The 10,681-nt window shown below is 29.9% G+C and overlaps 1 protein-coding gene across 1 annotated transcript; it reads right to left on the bottom strand.

Annotated features, from left to right (window-relative positions):
• Nucleotides 1-467: 467 nt before the first annotated feature.
• On the bottom strand, nt 468-2,540 carry LOC110698895. Its single transcript, XM_021876400.1, has 3 exons — nt 2,160-2,540; nt 1,345-1,576; nt 468-1,131 (listed from the first exon to the last, which is right to left on the bottom strand). Exons 1-3 carry the CDS (start codon nt 2,264-2,266, stop codon nt 721-723), a joined length of 750 nt encoding a protein of 249 aa, XP_021732092.1. The 5' UTR covers nt 2,267-2,540; the 3' UTR covers nt 468-720.
• Between the last annotated feature and the right edge of the window lie 8,141 nt (nt 2,541-10,681).

The raw sequence follows: 10,681 nt of genomic DNA, 5'->3' as shown, positions 1-10,681 counted from the left end.
TCCTTCGAGTAGAGAAAGTTTATTTTTGACAAGGTTACTCATGGTCATCATGGAGATGGATCGTCTCTAGTTTTCTCTAGTCACTTAAGCAAGGGAATGTCTTCATGCAACATGTTGAGTGGTTACAGATTACTCACTTGCTAAAAACTATCAATATGGAGAATAAAATTGTTATCATTATTATAATCGTCTATCAAATGAACCATCAAAGCACAAGACAAGACATCCTTAGATTAGGAGTAGTCTATTGAACCGATAATCCTTCAAGGAAAACAAAATACTTCCCTAGCTAATATGAGTAATATCTCCCTCTATTTTTCAAACCAATGCTCGGTCATCATAGATTTTGCTAATTAAACAGAAACAAAAACTCAACAGGTTGATGTGTGTTTTGATACTAAAAGAAAGTGCAAAATTTTGACTCACAAATCACTAGTGTAAAGAAATGAAGCCAGTACCCCATTGGAAATAGCTGATATGAAGGCCGACCCAAACTCAAAATTTTCAGTGAAAAAATTGTAAACTGATATTGTGTTTCACTGCTAAAATATATGCCATCACACGGAAATGTGAGAGGATTTGGATTTGTAACAATCTTCGCCCTTCCAAATAGAAAAGAAACCTAGAAATTAACCGGGAAAAACCCCAAAATCTAGAAAATCCATGAGATAAAAAATACTAACACTAAAATCATACTTGTACAAAAAAGCAGAGGAAAATTCAGTAAAAAGTATTTTTAATTCCTTCCTGTGCAACTTTTGTAGACCTAGGAGTTGTAGCACTGTTAACATAGTTTACATTCCATTCAAGCCTCTTCATCTCCCTATCCTTCTTCCTTTTCTTTATATGCTCATCTACATCAACTGCTGCTGTTGCTGATTGGTGAGCTTGAAAGCTTTTTACGACAGCTCTCACATCGCTTTTAATAGATGATAACGCCGTAAAGAGAGCCACTAACATGATCGGAGAAACTTGGACTGTCTGACAAGTGTCTAAACAAGTAGATTTCTGCCTCATGATTTCCTTAAACAAGCCCCATATAAGCAGCAAACTTCCAAATAAGCTTAATCTGCCATTCTTCAGCAGACCGAGTATTCCCCCAACCACACAGAAGTAGCTCCCTGCTAGAATCTGAATGACAGTCCTCAGAAAAATGTCAGAGTTATTATCTGTTATACTGTCATAGGAATACAGCAATAATGAAAACAGCAGCAGCACTTACGCGAAGATTAAGATTGAATTTACTTATCGAAGGTGAAAAGAACAAAATCTAAGTCACATGATCATATTAGGAGATGCAATAGTACAAGTTTAAATAGTACTCCGTAATTAGTAGTAACAAACCTCAAGATGCCTAAGATCAATGATTGCAGAAGCCTCTTTCACATGAGTAAAATTATATATTTCCAGCAGATCATCATAGCTAGGGATGCTTATACCATTGAAAAGAGCATTAACAATCGCACCCGGGTAAAGAAGGATCTTCACAAATGAAACAGGCAAGACTTCGCTTGCTATTAGTTGAGAAGAAGTTACTTGAACCGGAGTTATGCATATTCCACTTCGACATGGAACCCTGTATTCATAAGCAAGAATAATAACTTATTATGATTCTAGGATTTGGCCATTGTAAATGTTGAACTCAACATTTTTCTAGCTAAAACACAATGTCAAGAAAAACATTCATCAAGTAAAATATACACAAGATTTGCTAATAGCCAAATATGTATTTTTCGAATCCTAAATGTCTTCATATTGGCATACCACTTGTTAAATTTTTTCCATCAACTAATTAAGATAGGTAACTATATGAATTGAATTCCAATTACTTTCTCATTAGCCTTATTTTTGGAGGGGGAGAATTTATTAATACAAAGTATGATTTCACCATTTTCATTCTATTTCCACACCGCATTAACATTATATAAACAACAACTTTACCCATTAACTTTTTAGATGAAAACGTGTTACGACAATAATCCACTTTAGTTGATGCTAAATAACTCACAATCTTAACGCATAATATGGACATTGATCAATTTCTTAACTATAAACAGAGGTTATAACCAAATTTGAACATTGTGACTATTGTAGCAACAAATATCGTGTCAAATTGATTATAATTATGAATAAATGTAAACAAAATAGTGTATGTGTACCTGAAAAGAGGGACTTGAAAGATGATGAGAAGAAAATAAAGGCTAGAAGAAATAGAAGAAATGGATTTTGCCCATTTTCGAGGTGATTTCATGTTTGTTTTTTGCATTCTTCTGTTATTTTTGGGGTTCTTTTCTTAGTAACTGACTTTTAGTGGACCAACCATTTTTTTCAACCCATATTTGGTAAGTCAACCTCTTCATGGATGGTTAGTGGTTCTGCACTTTCACGATATATGGGGCTTTTCCACCAATATTAGCCTAACACGTGTCATCATATTAACCATCGATTTTCTTTAGGTTTTTTCCAAAAAAAAAAATCAAAATCAAAATCTACCTTGCTCTATTCAAGGAATGTGGCAATTGATTAAAAAAAATTTAAGGAATGTTGCAATTTATTTCCGAGGTGTGTAACAAATTCACTAATATATATTGCATTGTGATTTCATAAATTGCAAACATTTAGCATTACTAGGATGGCTAACGCGCGCGATTGTGCATTCGCGCCTCAGAGCTAGCCATGTTCGGAGAATTTTTTCAGTAGTTGTCAACATAATTAGGAAAAATATATAAACAAATATTTTTAGGGGTATAAATGTCCATACACTATTCTATAAAGTTAAAAAAAAAATTAACATTAATGAGGGCAAATAAGTAAATAAACATTTTATAGGGTATGATTGTCCTAACACTATTCATAAGAGTTCAATTATTAAATAACACATGGAAAAACTTATAAGCAATTAACATCATATCAATAGGGGTATATAGGTAAACAAATATTTTAAGGATATAATAGTCTTCACACTATTTATAAGTGTTTTCTCACACTTTTTAAAAGGTGGGGAAGAAGATAAACATAGTGTAATCTAATGAGGATGGTCACATGACTTGTCTTACTTCATTCAACCGAGCCTATACCGCAATTTTTAAAACTAAAAACTATAGTGATATCAAACATACTATAGCATTTTCAATCCATTAGCCTATATTAGCATCTTCCTAATGCTAAATGTTTGCAGGACATACTCCAATAGTTACTATTGCGACATTGGAAGTCAGCCATGTATGGAGTACAATAATACTCCATCTGTCCCAGAATATTTGACACTGTCAACTTTGCACGCATGTCAATGCACTTGTTTGACATTATTTTTATATAATTAAATATTAATGAAAATTATTTTAGAAATTATATTATGAAACTTTATATTAATACCTATCTAACAGTAAATTTTAGGATAAAAAATGTTTTTATTATGTTAGTAAAAAATTATAAATAGTGAGAAAAGTTCAATATCCCAGATATTCTGGGACGAAGGAAGTGATGTTGTTAGGGTTAGGCTTAAAGTATGAACCTCTAATGATGATGGTCATAAGACTTGGACTACTTCAATTCAACCAGGCCACATCGCAATGAGTTTTAAAATATAGTCCATTATGTAAATCAAGTATTGGTTGGTTTTGCCAGGTCTATACCACAATGATTCACAGTATATTTCACAATGGATCACTGCAGGGGTGGAGTCAGAATTTTTTTATTAGGGGGGGCAAACTTAATATATCTATTATTGTGTACAAATATAATATAGGAAAAAAATATGAGGAGCAATATTAAATAAAAGCTAAAAAAAATGTTAGGAGCAAGCTTCAAACCTAAGACCTCTAAAATAGATCTAGTTATTCTATTACCAACTGAACTATGACACCCTTAATATAAATTATTGCAATTTTTAATACATAATCAAAACCAAGGGGGAGGCCATGGCCCACGCCAAGCACCCCCCGGTTCCGATCATTGAGGTGAGATCGAAGTGTATGCGGGGCTGACTTTAATTTATAATAATAATATTGAGTCTTGTTGTTGCTTATTGTTAACGTGCAACTCAACCAAAAGCTTAATTTGATGGTTGAGACTCAGCAATATGTTTTATACTCTATCGCGCTTCGAACCCGTGATCTTTAAATCACGCTGGCTCCGATACCATGTTAACGGACCAACTCAACCAAAAAATTAAACTGATGATTGAGGCCCAATAATATATTTTATACTTTATCACTTATCGGCGGCTATGTACAAAACTCTTGAGTATTCAATGAAGTATGCCTACTGTATGAGGCCTAACAACAATTTAAGTGCAACAGAATATAGTTAGCAAATTATGTCATAATTGGTACAATGTTCAATTTTCAAGGTAGTTAGTTAGACATTCCATGACAAAAATTATGGATTGGGTGTAGCTTTTGTTCATGTATGAATGTATGATCCAGAAAGTCTAATGGGATATAATAACTTTAAATCATCAAGCAATTGACTTGGCCAATTTATAACAATTTTAGTTGTCAACATGTTTTAATTAACTAACTCTCACCCAATCAAAATTCAAGCCTCCCATTTAATTTTAAGGCCCCATATATTTTTGGCCCCAAATTGATCTTAATATATAAGAAACCCTAACAAGTCGATCAACAACTACAACCAAACGTGAAGAACTAGGGAGACACATTTCATAATTACTTACATATTTGTATTAAGGCTATCTATCCATTCCTAGTATTATAAAACACAAATCATCTTGTTGAACAATGCCACATGTCATCTCATTTTCCTTATCCTTTTTATCCCCCTCCTAACATTTAATAAAAAAATTAAAAAAAATAATTAAGCCTTAATACAATACGTATATAAATGTTGTTTAGTTCTTTTTTTCCATTATCTCTTTCAAGTTTATTCAATTTTCACCCCTTCTTCTCCTTCATAAACTATTTATTTTTCCATTAAATTAAAACATATTATAAAACAAAAAATTATATTATTATATACTTATGAGCAACCCATTCAATGCACGGACCAGAATACTAGTTATAATACCAAATATTTAAGTGCGATTTATAACTAAAAAGAACAATCAATACCTAATTAAAAAACTCAGATTACTTTTAATAAATTTAAATAAGTTATTATCTAATTAATATACTCCGTAATAAACTACTTTTCATTTTTAATGGGAACAATCCAAAACTTCAACGAAGCAAATTTGTACACTGGAAGCACTTTTAATGGCAATGCTCTAAATCTACGATGGACCAAATTCATGCACTTCAATTTGAAAAAATTAAAAAAAAAAAAACTTGCTATAATTTCTACTTTTATTAACATGTAAAGATAATCTTCGTTGCAAATTGAATATATCTCGTGCATAAGCACTAGTAGATTAAAAGTTCTGATCTCTAGAAGAAAAAAAAAAAAAGAAAAAAAAAGTTCATGGACTTCATGGCTTCATGCTAATTGTCTCATTGCTAGTTGTTAGATTAATACTATCATGCAAATCACAAACCTTAAAATTTGGGCAATTCATTGACAATAATTCCTCTCATAGTTGTGACGAACATTGGTTGTAAATAATTAATGGATCATTGTGAGTTGACCTTTCTTTTCTAAATAACTTTGTATTATTTGTCAAAAAAAAAAAAAAAAAAAAAAAAAAAAAAAAAAAAAAAAAAAAAAAAACTTTGTATTAATGAATTTATGATTATGACGATGTATGGCGATGATTCTATGATAATGCGTGTCAAACGAAAATGAAGTACATGGTATATAATGGTAGTTTAATTTTTGTGCTATCTACCAAATTTTAATTTCCTTGAACATTCAAATAATTAAAGCTTAATTAATTAAATAATCAACAATGGTTTTATACAATAATCAAAGTTTGTGATCCTACATTACATATAAGTTATAACAAACTATGACTTGTTCAACCTATCGATCTTCCATTAAAAAAATAAAACTATAGATCTTGTGAGCCATAATATTATTATTTTTTTAATTTTTAATCATCGGATAATTTTAAACCTTAATTATATCCAAAGCAAAGACTTAGTATTATCCATAACAAGTATCTCTTGACTTGAATCTTAAATTTACTCCACAAATTTTATTTTATTTTATTTTTTCTTTTTTTTTGAAGGGATTTCCTCCACAAAATTTATCTTTTTAAATCTTAAACTTTATCCACGACACCTATATTTAGAAACACTCAAGAAATCAAATCTCCGAATCCTATACTACTTAGTACTCCTATTAAACAACCCCTTATTTTATTCCTTCAAACCCTCCATAGTCTATTAATAAATAGTGTTAAAAGTTCACCCTCTCTCAAAATAGTTCGCCAACCAAAAAAACTGAAACAACAATTCATTATCCATACAAGATAAGGAAAAAAAAAAGAGTGAGAGAAAATCAAACTTAATGGCGCAAGTAAGTGCAGGAGGATTAAAAAGATCAGCAATTTCATTCAGGCGTCAAGGCTCTTCTGGCCTTGTTTGGGACGACTTATTTTTAACAGGTGAAATAACTCAGCCTAAGGACCGGTCTAAGTCGACTAAACCCCGGTTTTATTCCCAAGAATTCAATCAACCAAACAAACCGCAACACGGTCATCAACGACAACGATCACGTTTTTACGATGATGTAAACGTTAATAATCCTACGATTAATATTAAGCCAATAAAGACCGCACGGTCGAACCAGGATGAGATTGATGAACCAGGTTCGCCTCGGGTTAAAGGTTGTGGGTGTTGTGCTGCATTAAGGAGAACTCCGCGGTCCGGTCGTACGGAATATTAGATCCCGGCCCAGGTAGTTTTTTTTGTTAATGTTTACGTAATGCGGCTAGGCGAGGATGAGGTTTCAAAAGTCAACGGCTATTTTTTTTAATTAGGAAAAAACAATTATGTTTAATTTTTGGATAATGTTAAGGCATTAAGAAATTTATTACGGAGTATGAACGATAGTTTTTGTTGATTTTTTGGGTTATACTGCCCTTATTTTTTTTGAGTTGCATGAATGTAAATATTTGATGTTTAAGAGTTGTTAATATTTCTTAAAGTTTTTAAACGTATAATAATCAACCAAAAACTTTTTTTTCTAATTGTAAGTGTACTTTTTTCTCGAATGTGAAAGTTTATCATCAATTAAATGCATTGTATGAATTTGTTTCTCTAAAAAGCGGGTGTAAGTTAATTTATTGTACGATGGGTTAAAGTTATTTTAAAAGTATTTAAAGTTATCCTTTATACTACAAAAGTTATTATTATTAAATTAATAACAAAAGTTATCCTTTATTATTTTTCTAATAATAAATTTTATATTACCAAAAAACTTATTATAATGTATTAGATTAATCATATTATCTAATAAAATTCAAACTGAGGACAAATTAAAAGTTACCGTTTAACGATTAAAAGTTACCATAAAAATAGTTAAAGTTACCCTCAAACTGATGTTCGTCTTACAATAAAATTAATGTACACCCACCTTACACAAAACTTATTGTGTGCTCAATATTTTTACAATATTTTTATTTAATGAAAGTGGATAAAATATACTATGTATTAATTAGTAGATAAATATACAAATATCTCCATCATACTTAATTTTATACTACTCCGTATCTCATATTCTCCCATATGTGCTCAAGGGCGGGAGCAGAGGGGGATGTATCAGTGCCACTCCGACCTAATGATTTATGTTAAAAATTAATTTTGAGCAATAATCCGTAGTTACGTTAACTGTGTATAACTTACTTGGTATTCTTATTCATAATTTTTGGGAATTAGCCTTTTTTTTTTAAATAAAACTGAATTAATTATGTGCTCAAGGGTTCATTCTTTCTTTTTGTTTTGTCCTTGTTTTTATTAATTGTAATAATACGTATAATTGTATACATTAATTCAGAAAGAATAACATATTTGTGTCTTGGCCCTTTGAATGATAAATTTATGGTTCTGCCACCCCTCATGAAAGGAGAATATGAGAGCGTAGTGTATGTTGAATTGTTGATTGACTTTTAGATTACTTGTTTATGACAAGTCCGTATCTAAAAGCACCAAATAACTCTTGTTAATTTTTCAACCTGTTCTTTGACTTTTTCAATCTTTGAATATATTTTGGTTTAATAAAATGTCAATTACTAAGTATATACAAGTATAATTTTTATTTATTTGTTTTATTTATTTTATTTATTTTTTAAAAACAATATACAAGTATAATTTATAAATTTATAATAATGCCTTTTTGTTTTCTTATACCTAATTGATGTCATCATCTCACATTAAGCTCAAAGCATGTATCCCTTTTCCAATTTCAACTGAAAGCCCTGGAATTCATATTGAACGCAAGCTAGGACATGATCTGAGGTAAATTACATCCAATGAGGTAAATTTGCGTCCAATGATGAAATTTTAATCGTTTATTGCATGAAATTGACAATTATATATATATATATATATATATATATATATATATATATATATATATATATATATATATATTGTTAGATACAAGTGTAAGTAGTGTTTGTCCCACACTGAAAAAGAAAGCAAAGGGCTTTCAGTTTATAATCCAAGCAGACTACTCCTCTATTAATCTATTATATTGCCAATTGGTTTAAGGTTGGAACCTAGGCTTCTTTCCTTTGTGTTCTCAGCCATGATATAGAGAGAAAACATATGCAAAAAAGAAAATGTTGCACTTTTCATTTTCTCTCCTCTCTCTTCTAGGGTTTTAGTTTTCTTCGTCGTTTAGGCCAAAAATTAGACTTCCGACCCTTTATCTTTAATTCAATTTAGTTTTTTTTTTTTGCTTTGTTTTACGTTTTGGTTTGTTTTGTTCTCTCCATCTGAGAGTTTGTCTCAATTTTTTGGGATTTTGATTCTGATCATCCATGGATGAGAATTTTGTTTAATTTTTAAGGTTCTTATAATAATTGGGAAGCTAAGGTGATTTGGTTTCTTATGGGTTTGGGGTTTGTCATCAACTTTTCAATCAAAATGTCAGTGCAGATTGCGAAGGTCTCTACTTGAAAAGATGCAAAGATATTGAAAATCATTGCTCGCGTCAAGCTTGAAGCGGTAGAGTATGAGCTATGTCAAATATGCAAATTAGTTATGATTTTGATTGTAAAAGTTATGGTATTTTCTTCTAAATTTGTGGTTTACAGATCTTTATTATTGTAGATGCCGTATGGCTATTATTTAATGATATTATTAATTCGTTCAAAAAAAAAAAAAAAGAATATGTTGCAATATTTGTGAAACATCCTAAAGTAGTAATTGTTGCAATATTAAGGGAACGGAGGAGTGCTTGTGTCAAAAAAAAAAAAAAAAAAAAAAAAAGGGAACGGAAAAAGTATATTGTTCACTTTTATGTTTTACATCACTAGTCCCTACAAATTAGACAATGATTGAATTAACACTAATTTTATTAAAATTATATAAGATATATTAACGTGATAAAAAAATTAAAAAAAAAAAAAAAAGTTTCCCAATTTCCATAGGTGCACTGCCATGAATTTCAGATATAAAAAACACCCCTAGCTCAACCAAATAATTTTAATTTGGATATAAAAGTAATAGGTCTAAATAAAGTTTATAAAGGGATTTTCAAGTTTAATTTACAACTTAAACATCTTCAAATTATGTTAAGGGTAATGTTATATGTAGCCCTTGGAGCTAAAGATAAACATTTGATATCTACTTAATTTGATATTAATTTAAGAATGCACGACAAAATTACGTGCAAATCAGGTTAATTAATGTGTTTTTTTTAGTAGCTCCTTGTATGTAGTCCTAAGAGTCTATGTATAGCATTGTATACCAAAGCCCTGTTTACTTCACCTTATTTTTGCTGATGTTAAATTATTTTTACTGAACTAAAATTAATTTAACGAAGTAAAATTAATTTTATTGAACTGAAATTATTTTTACTGATTTTCTATTATATATATATATATATATATATTTTCCTGACAGATATTATATTTCTTCTTTGAACTTACTGATTTTTACTAACTGAACTTATTTTTATTGAATTGAAATTTAAACTCTTAAATGGACCAGGTTCACACTAATTTATTGTGGACCATTAATATTAGAAACACTATGGTTATTTTATTAATAAAAAAAAGTCACTATAATAAAGTAAAGATTATTATGTTGAAATAAAATCATTATGGCATTATAAAGACTATAGGAGGTTATTTTATTTGTTTTAATGAAATTTTTTATATACAGGTCAATATGAATAATAAATGTTACCATGTTAAAATTAGGGTCACTATGTTTATCATATCGTCGTACTTCAGGTTTACAATATGACAATAATATTAAAAGTTACACAAGTTTTAATAAAGGTTATTATGTTAAAAATAAGGTTACTATGTTAATATTAGGGTCACTATGTTCCATCTAACTTCAGTTGCGTATAAACCTCAGATTCACAATAATATTATTGTGGAGCAGGTCCACGCAAGTTTTTTCCCTAAATGAATACAATTGCAAGCCAGAAAAGTTAACAAATAAAGTTCAATGGAAAATTCTCAATCCAAATCCATTTTCTAATTCTCAAACTCCCATTCTCACATAACAAACACCTCTGTATAATCAGTTTAACCAACAATATTGAAATAATAGAAGAACAAAACTTTGGTGACGATATTCAAGATTTAGGATTGAATTTGAAT

Source organism: Chenopodium quinoa, unplaced genomic scaffold, assembly GCF_001683475.1.
Source record: "Chenopodium quinoa cultivar QQ74 unplaced genomic scaffold, ASM168347v1, whole genome shotgun sequence".
NCBI lineage: Eukaryota > Viridiplantae > Streptophyta > Magnoliopsida > Caryophyllales > Amaranthaceae > Chenopodium > Chenopodium quinoa.
Note: the sequence above shows the minus strand (reverse complement) of the source record. Positions and strands in the feature narration are given on the sequence as shown.

What these genes read in the sequence shown, in the direction of transcription:
- LOC110698895 (XM_021876400.1), bottom strand. Translation starts at nt 2,266, where the DNA reads ATGCAAAAAACAAACATGAAATCACCTCGAAAATGGGCAAAATCCATT. An exon ending in TTTCAAGTCCCTCTTTTCAG is followed by an intron (nt 1,577 to 2,159) that starts GTACACATACAC and finishes TTATGAATACAG; the next exon opens with GGTTCCATGTCGAAGTGGAA. An exon ending in TTGATCTTAGGCATCTTGAG is followed by an intron (nt 1,132 to 1,344) that starts GTTTGTTACTAC and finishes ACTGTCATTCAG; the next exon opens with ATTCTAGCAGGGAGCTACTT.